The 24398-nt window shown below is 53.6% G+C and overlaps 1 protein-coding gene across 1 annotated transcript; it reads right to left on the bottom strand.

The window, feature by feature from the left end:
* Positions 1–427: 427 nt before the first annotated feature.
* Positions 428–19333, bottom strand: ATL1 (atlastin GTPase 1; the record flags this gene model as incomplete). The annotated part of the gene is made up of 12 exons (XM_008936190.1): positions 428–560; positions 2572–3003; positions 3732–3803; positions 5184–5240; positions 5410–5537; positions 8031–8169; positions 9618–9710; positions 13922–13978; positions 16368–16418; positions 17689–17793; positions 18636–18770; positions 19086–19333. Coding segments are annotated over 12 exons (1650 nt in total), but the record flags the coding sequence as incomplete, so codon positions are not given.
* Positions 19334–24398: the final 5065 nt, after the last annotated feature.

Here is a 24398-nt window from a genome sequence, read left to right as displayed (position 1 = left end):
TGGAGCCTTCTCCTCTCAGGCTGCCCCAGCCCAACTCTCTCCCACTGGGTCCCCAGCTCTGTGTTTGGCTTGTTTAGCCCAATATGGGGTGGTTTTGCCCCAGAACACACCACGTGGCACCTCCAGCAGCACTGAGAGGCCTCACCAAGTGTGGGGGGCTCCTTGGCTGCCAAGGCAGGAGCTCTGCCAGCACAGTTAACACTTGAACTCAATGACCTTAAAGGTCTTTTCCAACCTAAACGATTCTGTGACACCTGCACAGCTGGTGCTACAAAACAAACTGGAGTTCAGTTCAACTTCTCAGCACAACAGGAAAACCCCAAACAGAACCCATGGGAGAAGGATGAACTCCCTGTCCTAACGAACACACTCCCCACCCAAATCTCTCCCCAGGCGTCCTCCAGCCCCCCTGGAGCTCAGCACCCACCTCCAGCCCGCTTGCCCAGGCAGCTGGGTGCCAGGGACGCCCTGAGCCCAGCCGCCAGCACTGCCCAGACCCCGGTGGCCCCGGGAGCCCAGCGGTGCCGAGAACGGGAGGCACTTACCTCGTTGGTGCTTCCCTGGGGAGAGGCGTTGGGAGGAAAAAGGGGGAGAAAGTAACAAAAAGCATCTCTGTGTATCACACACGGGGCAGGACGTGGGCTGTTCCTCTCGCAGGACCCCCGTGCTCTGTCCCAAGGGAGCTCTGAGCCCGCCGGGGCAGCGCAGGGCCAGGACCGCCCCCGGCACAGCTCCTCCCCGGCAGGACCTCCCCTCCTGCGGCAGAGCCCTCGGGGCCCAGCGAGCAGCTACAGGCTCTAGAGCCTCTCTCCCTCTTCCCCAGCTGGGCACCCTGCGGCTTCCTGCTGTGTGCTGCTCCTGCCCGAGCCCCCCCGGCTCCTGCACAGGCAGGGGAAGATGCTGGGCTCCAGTGTGTCAGCACAGGACCCAGGCTGGGGGGGGGTGGGATCAGGGTTGGAAGGGACCACAAGGATCATCTCTCGTCCCACCCCCTGCCATGAGCAGGGACACCTCCTGCTAGAGCAGGCTGCTCAGAGGCCCATCCAGCCTGGCCCTGAACACCTCCAGGGTTCCTGGATCAACCTCATTCGCTCATTTTGGGGAGGTGGTTTTTCTAATGGGGAAAAAAAGGCCCCTAAGTGTTACAGCTTTTCTCTGTGCTTTCAGGAGCCTGTAGTGAACTTCGCTGCTAAAACCCCTCCTACCTGTTGTGATCACCCTCCCTCCACTGCAAGGTGGAAACCATCACCTCCCTTGCCATGGTGTGGAGATGAAAAGCCAAATTCTCTCCAGCACCGTGGGCAGCAAGTGAGGAAGCCAGGAGACCAGGGGAGACTATGCCTGGCACCACTGCAGCCAGGAGGCAATGGCTCAGCTGCAATGAAAAATTACATTTCACAGAACCCCAGCATGGTGGGGCTGGAAGGGACCTCTGGGAATCGTCTCATTCACCCCCCCTGCTCCAGCAGGTCACCCACAGCAGGGTGCCCAGGATGGTGCCCAGGTGGGTTTGGAATCTCTCCAGAGCAGGAGACTCCACAGCCTCTCTGGGCAGCTGCTCCAGGGCTCCATCACCTTCACAGCAGAGAAGTTTCTCCTCCTGTTGAGATGGAACCTCCTGGGTTGCATTTTGTGCCCGTTGCCCCTTGTCCTGTCCCTGGGCACCACTGACGATCAGGGTGCTGCTGCAGGGGGTTATCCCTGCCCCGCTGCAGGACCCAACACACATCTGTGTTGAACTTAACTCAGTTTCCTGTTTAAGAGACTGATGACCACAGGCTCTAGCTACAGTTTTACTCAGCAGTTTCAAATCAGAGCTAGGTAACACCAGGGTCAGAGAAGCTGCCTGTGACCCAGGAGGAAACCAGCTGGCAGCCCGAGAGCCCAAACCCCTGCCCAGAACCAGGGGAGAGAGGTGGGTCTTTCTCTTTGACATACACAGATGTGCACACAAAAAACAGAACAAAAAGCCACCCAGGTGGGTCCCCAAGGTCCCATCTCCACACTGAAGCTCCACAAACCAGCATTTGGTGATGGGTAAGGCAAGAAGGGAAAAACAAAAGGCAGAATAAAATAGGGTGCTGTGAGTTTTGTCATCCCCAGCCCGGATCTCCACGGCTGGCCCCTCACCCCGGGCAGGGTTCAGAGGCTCAGGCTCCAGCAGGAGGGCTGGGTTGGCACCTGCTGCCCACTCCTGCTCCCCAACCCATCCCGTACTGCCTGCCTGGGCCACAGCCTCAGGGCACTCCCACCTCCTCCCTTACAAACAGCCCCCCAGCCTCATCTGAAACGGCCTCCTCTGTCCCTGCTCTCCTCACCTAGAAGGTCTAAGGACCAGACTAAACCTCCTTGCCCTGCTGTCTGAAGAAGAGGCCACAGGTCTTCCCTCGCTGACCACAGCACAACCAGCTCAATCCACCCAGGCACTCCCAGCTGGAGCATCTGACCACCCTCACCCCAAAAAGCCATCCCAAAGGGGAGGACAAGCCCCAGCCAACCCAACGCTGAAGAGCACTGGGTGGGTTTTCTTTGTTGGTGGGTTGGTTGGAAATGAAAAGCTCTTTATCCTACCTGGTCCCACAAGGCTGCGGCCACTTGGTCTATGACTGCGCCCAGTTCTCTGTACTCCCCAGAGTATCTGATATAGGCCCAGGTGCAGAGGGTGATGAGGGTCAGGCCCATGACCATGTTGCAGAGGCTGGCTATGATGTCCAAGCCCACGAAGCCGGTGACCCCGGCGATGACGTAGGTGATGAAGATGACGACGAAGAGCGTGGCGGGGGTGCGGGCGGCGTGGAAGATGTTCTTGCTGTCGTTGTGCTTGATGTACTGGATGTAGAGCTCATCCATCTCGTTCTCCAGCTGCTGCAGGTAGCGCCGGCTGAACTCCTCCCCACCCATCTTCTTCACCCCCCGGAACAGCTTCACAGCCTCCTCCTTCAGCTCCACGTGCTTCGCCTGCAGGTCGCTGGGTGCCAGGAAGGGCTTGTCCCCACCGCAGACCTACATGGGGAGGACACTCCGGTCACTCCAGAGGCCTCAGCACCCACAGCTTCTCTGCCCTGCCCTGCACACCGCTGGAGTCAGGGCTCTGCGAGCTCCCGTTTGCCATGGACCACTAGATCCTGCAGGAAGGCCTCCAGGCTGACCAGCAGCACCCTGAACTCCAGCATCCCCCAGTGCTGGGAAGGGCAGCGTTTGCCTTCTGAGCAGGGCCACCAGAATTTGAAGGCCCAGAGCAGTCCACGTGTGGCTTGGCCACGCAGCTCTGCTCCCCTCTCCTGCCAGCAGGAACTGCCGTGCCAATCCCATGCTGATGAACAGAGCAGGGGCCTGGAAGTGGCTGTGGACAGGCTTGGGGCACCTTCAAACATCGCAGCCATCCCCTGAGCTGAGCGATGGGCTGGCAGGGCAGGGCAGAGGTGAAAAGCCAGTTTAATGACTTTATCCCCTAATTAGCAGCAGCCATAGCAGGGGTTGCATGGTCACGCAGGTGCCACCCCCCACATCACATCTCTGGGTTGTATCTACCCATGGTGGGTAGATGAAATAGTGACCATCTGTCAGTCAAAGGGTCCTGGATGATCCCCTGACTGGGCACTGCTCTGCTCCAGCCTGCAAGGAAGCCCCTCTGCCACCCTGACCACAGGAGAGACCCTCTGGAACCAGTCCTGGCTGAGTCCATGCAGGAGACACGAACACTGTGAAGTGACATGCTCAGCACCACCCACCTCTTCCATTCTCCTGCTGTAGGTGTCTTTGGCAGTGGCAACTGCTGCTAAATTGTTGGCTTCTGCTGTGGCCTGCAAGAAGGGCAAAAGGGGCACAAAGTTGAGCTGCCGGAAGACAAGGTGAAGGAGTGCAACTGCAAAGAGCAGCAGCCAGCTGGGTACACGTGGTCCACAGGGTGCCCTGGGGCTCACACCCAGGATCAAACAGCTCCCTCATCTTAGCCGAGTGCTCCTGGCCAAAGCCAAGCAGGATCATCCCAAATTTACACGCCCAGCCTCCTGGGTCCCCCCAGGCCAAAGCCTACATGAAGAGAGGAGTCCAACCCTCCAAGCCACAGCAACCAAAACTTTGGCTCTAGCTGTGGCAAACAGCAAGGGGGAGATAAAAGGCTCAGGCAGATGTAAACAGCTCCAGCTGCAGCCTCCCCCAGAGCCAGGGGCTCAGAGCAGAGCTACAGCCCAGCCACTGCTGCCCAGGGCCCTGTCACCCCCCTGCAGCCCCACCACAGGCAGGGCCAGGCTGTCACCTGCCAGAGAGTCAGGATGGGCACCCTGTGCCAGCCAGTGGGCCACCACGGGCTGCCCAAGGGGCACAAGCTGTGCTGCTGGAATTGCTAACCAGGGCAGAGCTGGGAGTGCCAGCCAGAACTGTGGGATTTGGGTTGGGAAAGACCTTGAAGATGATTAAGTCCAACCGTTCCCCAGCAGTGCCAGGTCCCCACTGCCCCGTGTCCCTCACCCCACATCTCCACAGCTTGGAAACCCCTCCAGGGGTGGGGACTCCACCACTGCCCTGGGCAGCCTGGCACAGCCCTGGGCAACCCTCAAGGGCAAGAAATTGTTCCTCAGGGCCCACCTCAACCTCCCCTGGGGCAACTTGAGGCTGTTTCCTCTTGTCCTGTCCCTTGTCCCTTGGGAGCAGAGCCTGACCCCCACCTGGCTCCAGGCTCCTGTCAGGAGCTGTGCAGAGCCAGAAGGTCTCCCCTGAGCCTCCTTTGCTCCAGGCTCAGCACCCCCAGCTCCCTCAGCTGCTCCTCCCCACCCTTGGCCTCTAGCCCCTTCCCCAGCTTCGTTGCCGTTCTCTGGCCACGCTCCAGCCCCTCAAGGTCCTTCTGTGAAGGGGGGACCCAGACCTGACCCCAGGATTTGAGGTGTGGCCTCCCCATGGGGGATGACCTCTGCCCTGCTCCTGCTGGCCACACTAGTGCTGATCCAGGCCAGGCTGCTGGTGGCCACCTTGGCCAGCTGGGGACACGCTAGCTCATCTCCAGCTGGGTGGCCACCAGCACCCCTAGATCCAAAAGGGCTGTTTCTTGGGTTGTTACACTAAGGCATTTGAAAATTAAATGAGAGAAGACCCAATGTGCTGCCCTAGCTGGACACCTCTGACCACTCACTGGGGATCAATGACACTCTCAGGGCATGAACATCCACCAGCTCACCCTCACATACCTGCAGCATGGACTTTGGGTGTGGCAGCTCTTCCCCCTGGTAGATCTTTATGTATGCCTGCACAACAGAGCACAGAGATTGAAACCTCACTGAGTGCAACACAGACACACCAGACCAGAACGTTTCCTCCAGCTGGCCTGCCCGCTGCTGCTTCCCCTTTAATCACAGCAAAAGTGCAACTGTACCACAGATTAACAAACAAAATTTCTCTTAATTAAGCCAATACCTTAAAATACTCCACAAGGCCTCGACAGGTGATATGGTTTCCATTGATCTCCTTCACATCCAGGCTGTCAGGACTAAGAAGCCAAGGGATCAAAACCTTCAAGTTCTTGATGAACTCATCATCTATTTCTGGAAATAAAAACCAACATCCTCAGTGCCAGCCCAAGGTCAGACTTGTGCTAGAAAGCAGTGATGGGAGCACTCAGAAATGATCATGGCCCCTGAAGTGCTGGGGTTAAACCCCCAGCCCTGAATGAGGGCTGGCACATGGGTGATGCCCACAACCAGGCAAGAAAGCCCCTCCTGATTGGCTTTCACCCAGGCTCTGGCCAGCCTTGGGTGGGAGCTGATGAGGAGATCACCACCAGGTGCCCCCACCTTCCACATGAACTTGGAGGTGGGGCAAGAAGCCACCTCTATAAGAGCTGACTCTGCTGGTGGTGGGCTTGGGAGCTCTGTCTGCATGGTGTGTGTGGTTGTTGAAAGGGCTCCTTGCCTCTTCATTGGAAGCAGAGTTTACAGGATGGCAGAAGAAGATCATGAGTCTCTCTCTGGGAAGCTTCTACACAATGGGACTGGTTGCCTAGGTCCTCCCATCTCCCACAGCTTGGTTCCACAGCCAGCTTGCTCCCTTCTTTACATCCTCTGCTGTAAGTGAGTGTGTTAATTTATTCTTCCTTCCAGTGTCTGGCACCTTGGGTTGTTTGTGTGTGATTTAAGTTCAGAGGGAGGAATCTGGTTGCATGTATGTCCCCAAACCAGCTCCAGGGTCTCAAAAATGAAGAGACATTGGCCCAGACTGCCTTGGGAGGTGGTGGAGTCACTATCCCTGGAGGGGTTCAAAAAATGTACAGCTGTGGCACTTGGGGACAGGGTTTTGTGGCTGTGGTAGCGTTGGGTTGATGATTGGACTTGATGATCTTAGAGGTGTTTTCCAACCTTAATGATTGTAAAAAATACTTGTGCAAGCACAAATGTGACTGCATAGGGGGAAAAAAAAAAAACTGGGAGCAACTGTGCATTTACATTGCACCATCAGACACAGAAGCACAGTCTCTGCTCCTGCCAGCCTGTCCCCTCTGCCAAAGCACAGAGTTGGCACAGGGCACTGTTTGGGGAGTCCATGGGCTGCTTGTGCCACTTCAAGAGGCAGGCTCTTCTCCTGACCATATTCTAATGGCTTCAAGTTGCACCAGGGCAGGTTTTGATTGGATATTAAGAAGAATTTCTCCTCTGATAGAGTGGTGAGACACTGGAATGAGCTGCCCAGGGAGGTGGTGGAGTCACCATCCCTGGAGGGGTTTAAAAAAAAAAAAGTTGATGTAGCACTTGAGGCTGTGTTCCAGTGGTGAGGGAGATGTTGGGAGGAAGGTTGGACTTGGTGATCCTAGAGGAGAGGTCCTTTCCAACCACAGTGATTCTAGGATTCTAACAGTCATTCACATGGCTTCACAGTGTCTGATGTTCAGTTGTTGCCATTTAAATTAAACTGCACAAGGCTGGAGACAGAAAACACAATGCAACAACACCCAGGCATTGGGAAGGCAAAGGAGGGGGGGGAATTTCCCCACCTTTCCTCCACCAGAGCACAGAAAGCTGCACACAGCTCTGAGGGAACAAGAGAAGCAGTGTCAAGGAGCCACAGGCAGCTCCTGTGCCAGTTCTGCACACACCACAGCTCAGCACCTGAAGTGAAGGGGAAGCCAACAGAGATCAGCTGTTGTGCCTCCCCCTCACTGTCCTGTTGCTGCCCAGCACTCAGTCTGCCAGAAGAGCAAGTCTGCTCGCTGGCCAGACAAAGCCAGAGGAAGTGAAGCTTCTGTCTGCTGGTTTAAGTGACCAATGGGCCACTTTCCCTGTTGCTAAGGTCACAAGCAGTCTGTAAGCAGGGATGCTGGGAAGCACTTGGTTCACAACTACAAAAACCTGGGGCATGTGGCTCTTTCGGGGGGAGGATCTCACCAGGCTTTTACTCCTGCCTCTTTTTTTCACCTGTTGAACTTTTTTTTTAAACCACTGATCAGATAAGTCAGGAAGATTAAATATTCCTTGGAAAGCTTTTCAAAGTGAAATAAGGTTCCCTTGAGAGCACGTGTGACTGGTCTTCCACCCTCTGCAAGCACCAGCCTGCCCTGCAGCACCCAGCCAGCACCACGCTGCAGCTGTGCCCAACTGCAAGGGAGGCACAGGAGTTAATTGCAGACTTAATTAACACCATACCATAGCCATGAACTTCCTATCTCAGCCCTGCCCTTGCCCAGTTGTTTATCAACCATCTGCCCTCATTGCCAGCAGCTCTGAGACCTTTCCAGCCTCTGCACTAAGTTAAAAGTATCTGGCAATGAACAATGAAGCTGCTCTAGTTGCAGATGTCCCTGCTCTGTGCAGGGGGGTTGGACTAGATGATGGCCTTTAAAGGTCTCTTCCCACCCAAACCAGTCTGGGATTCTGTGAACAAGCAGCTGCTCGACTCAGAAGAATGAGTTGAGCATGAGTATGTCATTGGGAGGAGGATCCAACTCCTCCCCCAGAAGGTTTTCATGGAAAATGCTTGGGTTTCAGGAACCAGCAGGACAGGGGGTCTAAGGTATCAGCTTAAAAACCAACCCTTTGCCTTCATACCTTTCAGTTTGCCATCAAAATTGGGGTTGGTGGCAACCTTCAGGCCTGGGTGAGGTAGGAGGAAGCAGGAGATTTTGGTGAAGCAGGAATGGATGTGCTTTCTGACGTTCTGCAGCTCTTCATGCTGATTTCCTGAGACCTGTGAGAGAGCAGTTTGGGGTCAGGGGGTTTCCTTCTGATGGGAAGGAAACACACTAGTGATGCTGGGCCAGCAGTGCTGGCAGGAGCATGGGCTGCTCCTATCCGTAGGGATATATCTCTGACCACATGCCCTGGGGCATGTTACTGTCATCTGGAAAATGGGCATGTCTGTCTATGACTGGAATACAAAAACATTTCTCATTTCCCACTAGGGTGTTTCTTGTCTAGCATTTAATTAGATCTCTCCACCACCAAATCACCCATGCATTTCCTGATTAATCCCTGAGGAGCCCTCACCCAGCAGTTTTACTGGCACTAAAACATCACTCCTGGTCTCTAGGGAATCTGCTGACTCCCATCTCCAATGCCTGCTCCAGCTGCTCCCAGCAGGAGAGCCCCAAGGAGTCTGGGCTTGGGCAGAAGCTTCTCACAGGAGGCCTCTACTGAACATGGTAAGGAAACTTCAGCCTCCTAAAATGCCTCTTCTGTGATTTTAGGGCACTGGGTAAGTGTGACCATAACCAGTATCTCTGCATACTGCAGTTCACACCTAACAGCCAGTGCTGTGGCCACTCAGCTGAACCCTCACTGGTGCCAGTGCTCTGCACCCCATGCCCTGCTCCCTGCCCAGGATTGTGCCCTTGATGTGTCTCTGTGGCCAGGAAGACCAATGGTCTCCTGGGGTGCATGAAGAGTGTGGCCACCAGGTCAAGGGAGGTTCTCCTGACCCTCCACACTGCCCTGGTGAGGCCACCTCTGGAGGACTCTGGCCAGTTCTGGGCTCCTCCAGTTCAGAAGAGACAAGGAACTACTGGACAGAGTCCAGAGGGTACAAAGCTGCTGAGGGGGCTGGAGCATCTCTGTGCCAGGACAGGCTGAGAGCCCTGGGGCTGTTCAGCTGGAGAAGAGAAGACTCAGAGGGGATCTGATCAATGCTGAGCAAGAGCTAAAAGGCCCATGGGGGGCAAGAGGCTGGGGCCAGACTCTGATTTTCAGTGGTGCCCAGTGACAGGACAAGGGGCAATGGGCACAAACTGGAACCCAGGAGGTTCCATCTCAACAGGAGGAGAAACTTCTTTGGTGTGAGGGTGTCCAAGACTGGAACAGGCTGCCCAGAGAGGCTGTGGAGTCTCCTGCTCTGCAGAGATCCCAAACCCACCTGGACACCATCCTGGGCACCCTGCTGTGGGTGAGCTGCTGGAGCAGGGGGGTTGGATGAGATGATCTCCAGAGCTCCCTTCCAACCCCACCATGCTGGGATTGTGTGATTACACTCTCCAGCACAGGCTGTCCCCCAGGTGAACATCTCACCCTTGTGCCCTGTGCAGGTGGTGGCAGTGCCTGATCCCTGGGCCAGAAGGCAGATCTGCCTCTTCATTCTCCACCCCCAGGAGCATAGCCCCAGGCTGGCACTGCTCACCTGAGCGCAGGGCAGAAGGAACTCACCTTCAGCCTCTTCTCCAGAAATCTTGCACCACCATCAGACCCGTAGGAAAACTCGTAAGGGAAGCTCCAGTCACGAACAAGGAATATAAGGGACTAGAAAACAGAGACAGACAAAATGGAATCAAAACCAAAACCTGAGTAAAAGCTACCAGCTGCTCCAGCTCAGAAAAACTTGTCCTTCAAGGGCTCTGTTGTTTTCTGCTAATTGTAGGACCAGGACTGTCTACGTGAGATGCCCAGCTCTGCTGGATGTTATCACAAGGGGGTTCCAGAGGGAATTCAGGGTCTCTCTCCCTGCCACCACCACTCATGGGAGATGTTGGAGCCTACAGTGGTGGCAGAACCACCCCCAGCACACACACCCCCACCTTTGTTCCATGACAAGACCTGGCCCTGAGTCTCTGCCCAGCTCCAGCAGCATCTGACACCTTCACTGGTGGACACCCCACTCTGCAGGGCCACCCCAGGATGGTGCTGAGGCCATGCAGACTCACTGCATGTGTGGCTGTGTCCTACAAGGGCAAAGGGGGGAGCAAACCCTGCACTGGCTGGCACCCTGATCCCCTAGCTTGAAAAACAGCATCAATCATTTAAACTGCAAAGCAAGAAAGATTTTTGCTAACAGGGACAAAAGGCAACAAGCTCCCTAATTCCAGCCACATTTAGCTCCATCCTATGGGAATTTTACAGCCTCATTTTTTTCTGCCTTTTTCACCAGGCAGCCTTCCAGACAGACTTTTAATGAGAAGCAGATGCAGGATAACGAGAATGAATAAGAAATCACTGGCTTTTGTAATCTTTACTGAGGCATCTGAAGTTCCTATGCAATAAATAAATAAATACCAGCATGGTCAACTTTTAAGCTTTTAAAAAAAAAAAAAGTTTTCACACAAAAATCCTGTCTCCCGTGTCTCAGCTGTGCAAGGGTCCTACATCCTGTGTAACAAACCCCCAGTTTGGATGGGGAAGTCCTCAGTGCTGGAGCCCAGGAGGGGGTGGCAGGGTTCCTCTCATGCACATGAATAAGCAGGTCAGCAAGTGGAATCCATTTTCATTGGAAAGTCCCTAAAAATTATCTATGTTTAGAACAAAGATTTAGTGAAGGGAGGGAAGATATTTCCTCTCCTTGTTTTTCCTTCTATAAAATGTCAGGAAAGGTTAAAAAAAGGGAGAGGACAGTGAGTTGGCCATCCCTAAGTGCATGGCAAGCCACAGCAACTGCACCCAGTTGCTGCTTCAGGACACACTGTTCTTTCTATGACCATGAGATGCTCAGGAGATGTCCCCATGTTCAGGACTTTTCCACAAACACATTATGCATGCCTTCCACAGTTTGACTCTGGAATTCTTTTCCTTTTTTCTTCAGTAAAATTGTTCCAGACGTGCTGTCTTTGCCATGCCTCAGAGCCACCCTCCAGCCCAGGCACCGAAGGCATCGTGGCCAGGGTTGATGTCTGGGGCTGTGCAGGAGGTTGTGCTTCAGGACAAGTGTGAGGACACACAGTGGAGAGGAGGGAGCTGAAGGGAAATGTGGATTTTCCACTGCCAGGGTTTACTTCCCCTCCAGCAGGATCAATCCAGCCACTCACTCCCGATGCTTTCCGTGCACTCGCGGCTTGGCAGCGGTTTCCTGCAGGAGCTGTCTCCCAAAGCCTCCCTCACAGATTCATGTATTTTAAGGACAAAAGAGGTTCAGCTTGTTTCACTTACAGGCCTGGAACCTCACCCAAGAAACTCAAGCTGTAGACTCTCTTCTGCAAAAAGACTTGACTTGGTTTAAGGCCTGTAGCTACCAGAGAATCATAAAATCCCAGACTGGTCTGGGTGGGAAGAGACCTTCAAAGTCACCCAGTCCAACCCCCTGCCCTGAGCAGGGACATCTGCAGCTAGAGCAGGTTGCTCAGAGCCCCGGCCAACCTCACCTGGGATGGTTCCAGGGATGGGGCAGCGACCACCTCTCTGGGCAGCCTGGGCCAGGGGCTCACCAACCTCAGCAGCCAAAATTTCTCCCTTCTCTCCAGTCTAATCTCCCTCTGCTGGTTTCAAACCATCACCCCTTGTCCTGTCCCAACAGGCCACGCTAAAAAGTCCCTCCCCAGCTTTCTTCCAGGCCCCTTGAAGCCCTGGCAGCCCCCAGCAGGTCTCCCCAGCTGGAGCCTTCTCCTCTCAGGCTGCCCCAGCCCAACTCTCTCCTGCTGGGCTCCCAGCAGAGGGGTTCCCCCCTCGGGGCATTGCTGGGGCTCCTCTGGCCCCGCTCCAGCAGGTCCCTGGCTCTGCTGTGCTGAGGACTGCGCGGCAGGGGGGGCTCCTCAGAGCTGGCGGAGGGGCAGGATCCCCGCCCTGCCCTGCTGCTCACGCTGCTGGGGGGGCAGCCCAGGCTGCAGGGGGCTCCTGGCCAGCTCCTCACCCCCAGCACCCTCCAGGAAGAGCAGCTTATCCACCAGCACCCTTCTGCTTCCTAACCAAAACCCTCAGCTGTCTTTAAAAAAAGTTTGTTTGCTGGAAGGTGTCCCCTTGGTGCTGTGGACAGGGAAGGGCCAGGCCAGGCTCAACTGGCCACATCCCCATCGAGCTTCCACCAGATGTTCTCACATTTTCAAGGGTTACCACCAGTCGTTTGAGATTTTTCCCCCAGATCATTAACAAAGATGACAGTCAATCAGAGAGAGCCTGAGGGAAGCTCCAAGGAAACACTTCTGAAGGATGATGATTCCCTGTGAAAATTAGTTCAGCGTGCTCTGCCATCTATCAGTTAATGAGTTTTTAATCCATTTACAATGGATTAGAACAGACAATGCTGACTTGCTACGTTGCTCACTTGCTTTTAATTGGCATAGTAGGGAGATAAGGTTTATAGAAGGCAACATACCGTGGTGATAGTCACCTTTATCAACCAAACTCGTGGTCTTTTAAAGATTGATAATGGGATTGTTTGACAAGGCTTGCTATCCACAAAACCTTGTGACTTGACAGCAATTATGGTCTTTGGGAAAATCAGAGCCTATTATCCACTCCTAATGACTTAAGCATATTTAAAAGTTTCCCCTTACAGCCTCCTTTTCACTGATGGAGGAGGAAGTGTTTCACTTTCACTGAGATGCTTGGCTACATTATCCTGATAGTTTTTAAATAAGGAGCAGAAACATTTATTTAATGTCTGGCTTTTTTTCTGTACCATGTTACAATTTTCTCCTAGCTCTGGCTACTACGAGTCCTGTATTTTTACCAGTAGCTTTCACACCATTTATCAGTCACCTGCCCATGCCAGCATCCAAAATATACTCAAAGCTTCCCCAAAAAATCTCAATTTGTCCTATTTTTTAATCTTTTATTTCTGCTTTCTGACCACAGACACCCTACAAACCCCCCTAAGCCTTCCAGGATGGTGGCGAGTTCAGCAACTCTATTTTTACATGGGAAGGTTAAAGTGAAATAACTGTAACCCATTCCCAGTTATTACTTGCATTTTTACAGCACCTTTTGCTCTCTGCTGTTTTCCACCTTGGGAAACTCACAAACCCCCACCCAGCTACCACCAAACCTACCACAGATGCCAGCTGGAAGATGGACCAAGCCTTTGGGACTGCCAGAGAGGATCTGGTTAAAGGAATGGTTTGTAGAGGACAAGGCCAGAGCTCCACAGAAGGTGTTTTCCTCCTGTTTACCACCCCAACCCCAGCATGAGCCCTGCAGCTCCAGCTCACAGCATCTCCATGCCCTTCAGCCCCACTCCCTGGCTCACAGCTGTCCAACACTGTCCAACACTCTCCCTTTTCTGAACACCAGCTTTTCCTGGGGTTGGGAAGCAGCAGGGTGAACAGATGTCCCTTATTTGAAGTTAAAGCCCCACTTAAGACAAGCCTTCCTGCAGCTCTGCTGTCACTCACAAGAGCTCTGAGCTAATCCTCATCCTTTCCTTTCACCAGAGCAGGGATTCCTGGGGCAGGCAGGTTCAAACCTCTCAGAGTGAAGGCTGGGGGGAGTCCCCAGGTAGACAGGGTGACAAACCTGCTCCAAAGCCTGACTGCTTTCCAAGCTCTGCAGGACATCTGGCAGGACAGGGCAGAGCTCTCAGGATGGCAGGGGTTCAGAGAGGAAAGTCAGAGGGATGTTGGGTGTGTATAGAAGCCTCTTCGGGGGCAAGGGAGAACAAAACCTTTCCTTTGTGCAGCTGAGTCAGTCCTCAGGCATCTCCATCCCCCGTCCTGCAAACTGCAGTGACACCTCGTGGTGAAGCCAACCGGCTCAGGGCCAAGCCACCTCTGGTGGAGGGGACATGTGCTGGCCAGGACCTTCCAACTCACCTGGAAAGGCTTCAGGAATGTTTCTTCCATGGCCAGCCGGCCGTATTCGGTGAAAAGCTGGACAGAGAAGCAGAGAACAGCAGGAGTGTTAGTTTGTCTGTCTGCAGACAGCCGTGGGCCACAGCAGCAGGGGACAGTCCTTGAGCTGGGGCTGCCAGCTCCATTTGCAGAGCTGGCAGAGGGGCTGGCTGGCTGTGTGCTCCCATTCACACCCGTGGCACGCAGGGCTGGCACACACAGTCGCCGTGCTGAGCCCTCCTGTGAAAGATCTCAGCCTGGGCTTTTTGGCTGCTAAATCTGTGAAAACTGGCTCAAATCAGCTGCTCGGTGTTGTTTTCACACCAACCAGAAAGCTCCTGTGCTCCACGGGACTGCTGGAGCCCCACTCTCTCTAAACAGCCCGGGAAGAAGAGAAATAAGTGTTTCCCCTGCAAACCCCCACTGTGCAAAGACTGCAACACCAGCCCACCAGCCAGATTTCAAGGCTCTCCAGTCTCTCTGGGCTGTAATTTCTAACTGAAGGCACACAAATGTATTTCACAGATGCCTAGAAATGGGTCACCACGTTAAACAAGTTTGGCTTCAAATCCAAAGTGAAAGATCAGAGCTGCACTGGAGGAGTTCAGTGTTAAAAAGAGATGATTGTTAAAATGTTTACTGACTGGAATGATACAGGAGTCCTCAGATGCTGATTTTTCCAGATGAAGTTTTGCTTGTCTTTCCTGTTTCTTAAGCTCCCTATCTGATCAATCAATCTATCACCTAAACAGAAGAGATAGCTGGAGGTAATCCCAGGAAAAGGGCAGGAGACCCGTGCCACAAAAATCCCATTAGCTGCTTGTCTCCAACAGTAATTATCCTTAGGGGTGATCTGTTTTGAGCCAGTAACAGATGTCAATATCCAGGCTCATAAACTGGTTCCAAATTTCTTTTGGGCTTCTCCTAACAATGCAAAGATCCCATCCTACAGTGTGAACAGTGCAAATTCTACTCAGCTTCCCTGTTATTTCAGTCAAAGGAGCCCTTGTACTGCCCCAGCTCAGGGAGCAGCAGAGGGAGGGTCACAGCAGCAGGAGCACCACCACACACGGGTAACCCCCTGGATCCCTCCCTTGCTGCAGGTCACTGTGTGTGTCCAGCCCCATGGCTCAGTCCTGGCCTTGGGTGGGTCTCTGTTCCTTGAAGAACCCCAGTATAATCCCATGGAAGGCACACAGGCCAGGATGAGCTGTGTCCAGACTGATCCTGGCAGACCTGTGATAGGTGCTCCATGCTGAGATGGCCTGGGATGGGCACTGTGCACCTGCCCTGTGCAGTCTGTTGGATGCTCCTCTAACCTTGCCTTTAAGGAGTCAACATAACCCTCTCTGGCTGCAGCGCCCATGAAAACTGGTCCTGTGCACTGTGGACATAAGAAAAGGCCACTTTGCAGCAGCCTTGGACACAGCTGAAGATGGTCTCCACATCTCTCAGTCAGTTCTGTCTCCTGACTTAGCAGCCTTGGGCATTTCAAGCTCTCCAGCCACTCCTTCCAGCACAAAGTACGACCATGGGCTTTTCCCAGCTCCATCAGCCTCGAGGAAGACAACCCAGAGACAGGAACAGTCCCCCTGACAAGCATCCCATTCACTGCCTGAAGTGCTGGAGTTAAACCCCCAGCCCTGAATGAGGGTTGGCACATGGATGATGCCCACAACCAGGCAAGAAAGCCCCTCCTGATTGGCTTTCACCCAGGGTCTGGCCAGCCTTCGGTGGGAGCTGATGAGGAGATCACCACCAGGTGCCCCCACCTTCCACATTCACTTGGTGGTGGGGCAAGAAGCCACCTCTATAAGAGCTGACTCTGCTGGTGGTAGGGGTTTGATGCCTGTCTATGCAGTGGATGTGCTGTGTGAGGACTGGGGCTATGGGAAGGGCTTCCAGACTCCTCATGGCAAGTAGAGTTTACAGAATGGCAAGGCCAGAACATGAAGCTGTCTCTGAGTCCCTGCTCTATCCCTGGGCTCCTGGCCTGGCTGCTCCCTTCTCCCCTGGCTTGGCTCCTCGCCTGCATTGCTCCCTTCTTCACATTCCCTGTGGTGGGTGAGTGCATGGACTTGTTCCTCCTCTGGCTGTCTGGCACTTTGGGTCTCTGGGTGGGATGTGGAAGCAGGGGGAGGAGTTTGGCTGTTGGTCTTCCTGCTAATGATAATGTCATTCTATACTGGACAAGCAGTCTGCAGAAGACTGCCCTGCCAAAGGACCCAGGCCCACAGGTGTCATGCTACGAGAGTGTGGGCAAGACATGTTTCAACCTAAGTGACTGTTCCTCCCTGCCCAGAAACCACAATGAGAGCTGGGAAACTGGAAAACATTTTGTGGCTGTGGAAGTGAAAGGGCCTTTCCAGAGCAATGCAGCCTGCAAGTGTGGAGCATAACCCAGGCGTCCCAGGGACAAGGGCCTCACCTGCAAGTGCTGCAGATCATCCTCCTGTACGTTCTGGGACAAGTTGTAAACCTGCATTTAAAAACAAAGATTTCAGAGCATTCAAAATGTCCATCAGGCCAGTGTGTGGGTCTGTGTGGTTACAGCCTGCAAGATCATGGGCCCACAACCAGCCTCAGCTGGTCCATGGTGCTGGTTCAGGACAGGTCCCAAGTGCAGCTGGACAGACTCATGGTGTCAGACAGGCTCTGCTGCTCCTGTGTAGCAAAATACCCAGCAGGAGGGCAACAGGACTGTCGTGCCCCAGCCTCTCAGGTCCAAATATTGTTCTTTCTTGTTCTTTCTCCTCCATTTTTGTGATGTGTTGAGCTCTGTTACCACAGATTCCACCCTGTTCACACTGTCCTCAAAAGCAAAGGCTGGGTGGTAGGAAGGGAAGCCCTAACAGGCTATGTGGTTACTGGTATGTGAACATCTCCAGCCCAGAGGTTTCTCCAGCAGCACTGAGACACAGTGCTTCTGCACACCCAGTTCCCCAGACCAAGGTCCTTTCCTCTTTGGTAGCTGGAAGAAAAGGGGCCAAAGCTGTTGCTGGCCCTGCTCTTGGGGTGAGATGAGGAGATGAGACTGTTCCCTGTGAACACCCAATCATACAATCATTCTGGCTGGAAAAGATCTTTATGATCATCAAGTCCAACCATCCCCCAGCACTGCCAGGTCCCCACTGCCCCGTGTCCCTCACACCACATCTCCACGGCTTGGAAACCCCTCCAGGGGTGGGGACTCCACCATTGCCCTGGGCAGCCTGGCACAGGCCTCAACAACCCTGACTAGGAAGAAATCCTTCCTCATGTCCAGCCTAAAGCTCCTCTGGGGTAACTTGACTCCATTTCCTCCCCTGTTCCTTGGGAGCAGAGCCTGACCCCCACCTGGCTCCAGGCTCCTGTCAGGAGCTGTGCAGAGCCAGAAGGTCTCCCCTGAGCCTCCTTTGCTCCAGGCTCAGCACCCCCAGCTCCCTCAGCTGCTCCTCACCACACTTGGGCTCTAGACCCTTCCCCAGCTTCGTTGCCCTTCTCTGGTCACGCTCCAGCCCCTCAAGGTCCTTCTTGGAGTGAGGGGCCCAAAACTGAACCCAGGATTTGAGGTGTGGCCTCAGCAGTGCTGAGAGCAGAGGTGATGATGGAGTCTCATGTGAATCCTGCACTCAGTGCAGCCAATGTCCTGGCCTTTGTCCCTACCACCAAAGGCCATGGGGAGCTGCTGCATTAGGCTGCTGCCAAGCTACTGGGCTTCTGCCAGTGACTAGTAGGGAAGTGGTTCCTGGAGTCATGCCCCAGCTCACCTGTATGGAGCTGATCATGGTGCTAAGGGCGAACACGGTGGCCGAATCCCGTAGGGTGGACTGGCTGTCAAAGGTCCCCTGAGTGTCCATCAGCAGCACTGCAACCTGAGGGGCAGAAAGCTCCATGTCAGCCCTTCAGCATCTGCATCCAAGCAAAACCACTCTCAGACACCAAAGTGTTGTGGAGGGGTGTGGCTATCAGCTGCATTACTGTGCAGGAGTCTCGCTGCTCCTGACCCAGACTTCTAACTGGTGGTGTGGAACCAAGGGAAAGGGCAGCCCCAGACACTCTTGTCAGCACGATGACTCCAGCAGGCAGTGAAATGAACACACTGAGATGCAGAGGAGGGAACCTGTTTGCTCCTCAAATACTTGCTGTCAGTGCTGTTGGGTCTCTTCCTGAGCCTGCCTTAGCTTCGTGTCACAGAAGCCCACCACAGCAGCGAATCTCTTCTCCTTAACCCACACTCAGCCAGTATGAGAAATCACCCTGTGAATAATTCAGTATCACTTTGGTGTTGGGCTCTTCTTTAAAGAGCAGAAGAATATAAATGTTCCTGGCTGTAAGTTGAATTTGCAGGATGCCCCAAAATACAGTTTGTATTGTATCTGAGCACCCTGACTGAAGACACTCCACTTTGCAGCTACTGCTCTAAGAAAGAGGAGTAGTTTGCAAGGAGCTCAGATTCAAGATCTCTGAGAACAGCACAGAAATAAACCTTGGAATGCCCAGAGCTCGAGGGTGAAAGGATATCAGGGACACTGAGACATCTTGTCAGCTCCCTGCATCAAACCATTCATGCTAAACTAGGGAGATGGTGTTGAAGACCTCCTCTAAACTTGCACAGGCACTTGAGCCACCTAAGACAAGGCAGGAGAGTGTTACAAAAGCTGGAAGAGAAAAACGAGCTGACCAGCAGCCAGCAGTGCAGCAGAGAAGCACACACCTTTTTACCATCAGGCTTGTCCACCAGGAAGACCTCGCTCCATATCTGGATGCCGGTCGTCTCCCGCTCTGACCCTCCCCTCCAGGAGAAACCAGTCAGAGGCTCGTTGTAATCTCCAACCCAGTCCACAGCTTCCTGCAGGAAGGAGCAGAAGAAGTTGCTGGAGTGCTCATCTCACTTTGGTTTCACACTTTCCCCCTGTGCTGCCTCCACCACAGTGGAGCAGAACATCTCTGCTCCAAAGTCAAGAAGCCACTGGAGACCCGCTGGTGCACAGGGCCGTGGAAGGATCTGCTCTGTTTGACTTTGTGAAGCCCATGGAAATGAGAGGCTTGAGCATTCCTAGAGCACCAAGCCAGTGTCCTCTCCAGGTCATCCCTGGGTGCTACGTGGGAGCAACAAGCAGCATCTCCACACTCCTGGGAAGGGCCAGCTGAGCTGGAGACATACCTTGTTGTACATGTAGCGCAGCATGAAGTCCATCAGGAATGACTTCCCTTTTCTGAAAGCTCCAGCAACAGACACAGCCACAACCTCCTTATCCCTGACGGCCTCCGAGAGGAGGATGCGGTTGAGTGCAGCTTCATCCAGCTCAAAGGAATGGTCATCTTTGACAATGAGGACTTGCACTGGTCCTGCCTTCCTCACGGACTCTTCCTCCTCTGAGCTCCACTCGTAAGTTTTGTCTGCAAAACTACCTGTGTAAACAAGTAAAAGGAGAGCTGCTGGAACAGGTTGCCCAGGGAAGTTGTGGATGCTCCATCACTGGGTGTGTTCAAGACCAGGGGGGATGGGGCTTTGAGCAACCTGGGCTTATGGAAGGTGTCCCTGCCCGTGGCAGGGGGTTGGAACTAGATGATCTTGAAGGTCCCTTCCAACCCAAACCATTCTATGATCCTGTGAGGTTCTTTCTCCTGCAAAGTGCTGAATCTCAGACAACAGGGCTGGACAGGGTGCCAACAGGCCAGCCAGCCCAAGTATCCACCCCAAACCAGCACCATTCAGAGCAGATGTCTGTTGAACCTGTCCTCGGACATCTCGACGTAGACTCCATGCCCCTTTGGGGCCATCTGTCCGTGTGCTCCCTGCAGGAGGAGAGTTCCCTGCTGGAATCTCCCTTGGCAAAACACACCCATTATTTTTTGTCCTATGGGAGCTGACATGGAGAACAGATCACTCTCTCCTTGCCTGCAACTTCTTCCACACACAAAGACCACCACAATAACTCCATTAGCTTTTTCTCTGCTAGAAAAGAGAACTCCAAGCCCCTCGATCCTCCCTTGCTACCACATCATCTCAGCATCTGACTGCTCTCCTCCGGACACTCCCCACCAGGTCCTTCCTGAAGACTGTCTCAGAAGTGGACACAACACTCGGGCTGAGGTGTCTATCAAAGGATGCTGCCCTAGTGCATCCTCTGTAACTGCTGTTTCTGTAGCAACAACAGTCCTGTTCCATCTGCAGCCTGCACTAATGCTCAAAGTGGAATCTCCTGCTGCTGCCAGCAGTGGCCTCCCCCGAGACAGCCTCAGCAGGCACCAGGTCACAAAGACACATGCCCAGCCTGATAAAAGCCACTTAGAATAATAGAATTGTTTCTGTCGGAAGAGACCTTTAGGATCATCAGGTCTAAACCATTAAGCCAGCACTGACACATTCCCACTGCCCCATGTCCCTCACCCCACATCTCCATGGCTTGGAAACCCCTCCAGGGGTTGGGACTCCACCACTGCCCTGGGCAGCCTGGCACAGCCCTGGGCAACTCTCAAGGGCAAGAAATTGTTCCTCAGGTCCAGCCTAAACCTCCCCTGGGGCAAATTGAGGCCGTTTTCCTCTTGTCCTGTCTCTTGTTCCTTGGGAGCAGAGCCTGACCCCCACCTGGCTCCAGGCTCCTGTCAGGAGCTGTGCAGAGCCAGAAGGTCTCCCCTGAGCCTCCTTTGCTCCAGGCTCAGCACCCCCAGCTCCCTCAGCTGCTCCTCCCCACACTTGGCCTCTAGACCCTTCCCCAGCTTCATTGCCCTTCTCTGGCCACGCTCCAGCCCCTCAAGGTCCTTCTGGGAGTGTGGGGCCCAAAACTGAACCCAAGATTCAAGGAGTGGCCTCCTCAGTGCTGAGTTCCTGGCCTTCTCCTGCTGGCCACGCTAGTGCTGGCACAAGCCAGGATGCCACCTCTCAAATCCTAAGTGGAAGGCATAAGCAAAGCAGAGGCATTGCTCCCTTTCCCACTTGGGAATGGCAAGAATCCCTGTGGAGCTGCTCCCCAGGACAGAGGTGAGTTCTTCCCAGGCTGAGTAGCACTCATGTGGCCTCACAAGAGGGTCCCACCTCTGCTGGGACAGGGGAGAAGTGACGAGCAGGATGGTGCAGAAGGAACCTTTGGAGGGGCTGGGCAGGGACCCAGTGTACAGCACCAGCAGTGTCCCCCCCAGATGTGTGCCACCCATGTGATCCTCCCGATGACTGCAGCTTTCAATGACCTCATTGCTGCTTTGGGGTGCTTGGTGTCCCTGCCACAGTTCAGGAGACAGATGGGGTGTTAGACCTGCCACCCACAGCCACCACAGCCCTGGGCTTTGCAAAGAGCAGGCCAGCTCCAGGAGTTTTCCTTTCGTTGTCCACAGGCTTCCCAGTGCAGGGGAGGAGATGCTGACGGTGGCTCACGGTGCCGGTCAGCTCACCTAGAGCCAGGTGAGATCTCTCTGGCAGGGGAGGGAGCATGTGATGGGAAGTTCCTCCACGTTTCTACAACTTCCCATTGTGCTGGCTCAGGCTGCAACACTGGTGGCCTCCAGTTAAACCTCCTTGGTCTCTGTTTCAGCCCCTGACCTCCTGGACCCACTTTTCAACCGGTCCCAGCTGCTCCAAAGCCCAAGGACTACGTGAGCACATGTTAAAAGGCAAGCTAGAAATACTGAGAGGAATCGGGTTTGCCCGTTCTGGGCCTCTTTATAAAAAAGCCTCCAGCAGCAGCTTCATCTCTTAAATAACAGCAGAGCTTTTGTAGGAGCTCCTGATGGCCGAGGAGCCCCCAGTGAAATATCAGAGCATTAAGGCTGGTTGCTAGGGGATTTCTGGTGGCTCCTGGACATATACTACCAGCTTTCTTTGCTTGCAGTTGAAAGACAAAGATCTTTTCTTCCCTCTGCTTGGAGGTTTTTTAGCAAAACAAAAGTCCCAAACGCTCTGAAAAGCCGGATTCTCCACCAGGCTGCAGCAGCCAGGGGCCAGCAGCACCCTGCTCCCCTCACACACCAGCCCCTGTCCCGTGTCACTGCTTAGGGGCCTCCAGGAGAACCCCAAATGTTGCCATTTCAAACACACAGACATCACCAAAGGACTGAAGACCTCTGAGAGCAGGCACTCCTCTTGCTGCACACACCAGACATCAGCATTTCTCCAGCATTAAGATCTTCCCAACACATGAGTGTGGACGGATGCCAAAGGGCCACGGGCTCGTGCTCTTTCTAAGCACTGCCATGCAAGGGCTGTGTAAAATCTACACCACGATCTCCTCTCCTGTGGCATTTCCCAATGCCCTGCTCAGCTAAAGGAGTCCAATTTAGTTTTGACTTTTTACAGCCATGCAGAAGACAGTGGAGAGATCCTTGTATGGGATGTGACTCATGACAGAGGCAGGGAAAAAAGGTGTAAATCAAATTAAATCTAAACATTTCTGACTCTAGCCAAGCCATCAAGGATGCAGGTGAAATAGCTGTGCCATGTCCCCAGACCAGAGTCCCACCCCCAGGCACGCAGAGGGTGAGGGCAACCAGCATTTTACTGATCCCACCCCAGCAGCACTGGGAGCTGCAGCCACAGAGCCCAGCTGGGCACCAAGATGGGCACAAATTCTGTTCTCTGTGGGCTTCAGGCACAGGGAAAGGCAGCAGAGATGTCTCCAGATCACACACTTCTGGTCAAGGATCACAGAATCCCAGCATGGTGGGGTTGGAAGAGAGCTCTGGAGATCATCTCACCCAACCCCCCTGCTCCAGCAGCTCACCCACAGCAGGGTGCCCAGGATGGTGTCCAGGTGGGTTTGGGATCTCTCCAGAGCAGGAGACTCCACAGCCTCTCTGGGCAGCTGCTCCAGGCTTGGACACCCTCACACCAAAGAGATCTTTCCTCATGTTCCAATGGCTCTGAGCACTACAACAGGGGACCAAAGGGAGTTCTTCCCATCCTGCTACCAGAGAGACACTTAGTGCCAGATTCCTCCTGCTGCTGGTGCCCAGATGGGATCTCCCAGGTCTTCTTCTCCAGCAGTTCAGCTGCTGGAAAGAGCAAAAACCAGTGCAGAAGAGAAAAGATTGTGTTGTCCCTTCAAAAACATCACAATCCATAAGGAACACTTTTTTTTTAGCAGACATGGATAAATTTGGGGAGAATGCCTCCAGAGAAAGCAACCACAGACTCCTAAGGGACATCCTTGCTTCCACCACCTGAACACCAGGAGAGTCAGACTGTTTGCTCCACATGGGTAATATCAAATGTATAACAAGCCGGAAATGTTGATTTCCCAGTTCATGGGAGATACCAGGGGAAAAGGCATTATATTAAGCAGGTCTCTGAACTCATTTTAGTCCTGTTATCTCAGCTCCCTTCGCATATGCCATCTGCAGACAAAACTATCTTTCCTGTTTATCTCCTCATGCTGAAAATTCCATGTTCTGTTTATTAGGTTATCTGCCACGTTGGAGAGCCAGAGATTATTTTATAAGGTGGAAATCATTTGGTCTTTCCAGCATAAATTAAGATATCCGCTTTGAAGGAAGTTGTACCTGGCAATGGGAAAACATCCTCTGGCCAAAAAGGAGAGGAAGGAGACCTCAGCTTTCCCAAACACACTCTTGTTGTCACTCTTTCTCCCCTGGCTCCTCCTTTCTGTGGGGTTTCTCCCGGCGCCTCGCGATGACGTCAATCCTCAAGCTGCTCGTTCAGAAACAGCCAGGACACAGCTCCCTGTTCCCGGGACTCTGAAGCAGGGTGGAATCCACGTCTCTTTTCCATATGGTGATTCCAAGTGGGAAGAGGAAGGAGATTTTGCATTGAGCTGTCAGGCAGCAGTGAGGAAACGGCCCAGCTCCCACAGACAGCCCCGGACTACAGGACGTGCAGCTCATTTTATTAGCCTGAGGAAGAAATAAAGCCCTCTTCAGCTGCTCTAGGACTGACTTCTGGTTCAAATCAAACCAATTAAACCAGCATACTTCACGTTGCGCCTGTGCACGTACTGACAGCCGAGGTCTGATGTCTAAGCTCCTACGGAGGAATAAATTAGCTAAATGACATGTCACTCATTATGCAGCACACCTTTGGCGAGTGCTTGCTGAAGCCTGTTCCTTCTTAGCCACGGAAGAACAGGTCACAGAAGTGCTGACTGCCTTCCAGAGACCAACTAATAAAGTCAGCTTCTTCCTTAAATACAGTCCACTCCAGAGAGTGAAAGGCAGCTGGCACCCATCACTGTTGCCAACACAGCCAGCCTCACCAGACCCTCAGAAAGCCCATTTGCCAGCCCTGCCCTTGCACTCTCTTGGATCCCAGGGGCCTTTCCTATCCAAGCAGTGCCCATGGAGTGCCCTGCGCCCTCATCCCCCTCCCAAAAATACAGAGGCATCATGCAGTGCTGCCATTCTCAGGGTATTCAAACCAAATTACTGTGTGGAGAAACAGAAACCAGCAAGGAGAGAAAAGAGAGGTTTGGTGTGAAGCTTTTACTTCTTGTTCTCCCCCTGGAAGGGAGCATCCCTGTGTGGAATG

This window comes from Merops nubicus, unplaced genomic scaffold, assembly GCF_000691845.1.
Source record: "Merops nubicus isolate BGI_N331 unplaced genomic scaffold, ASM69184v1 scaffold16992, whole genome shotgun sequence".
NCBI lineage: Eukaryota > Metazoa > Chordata > Aves > Coraciiformes > Meropidae > Merops > Merops nubicus.
Note: the sequence above shows the minus strand (reverse complement) of the source record. Positions and strands in the feature narration are given on the sequence as shown.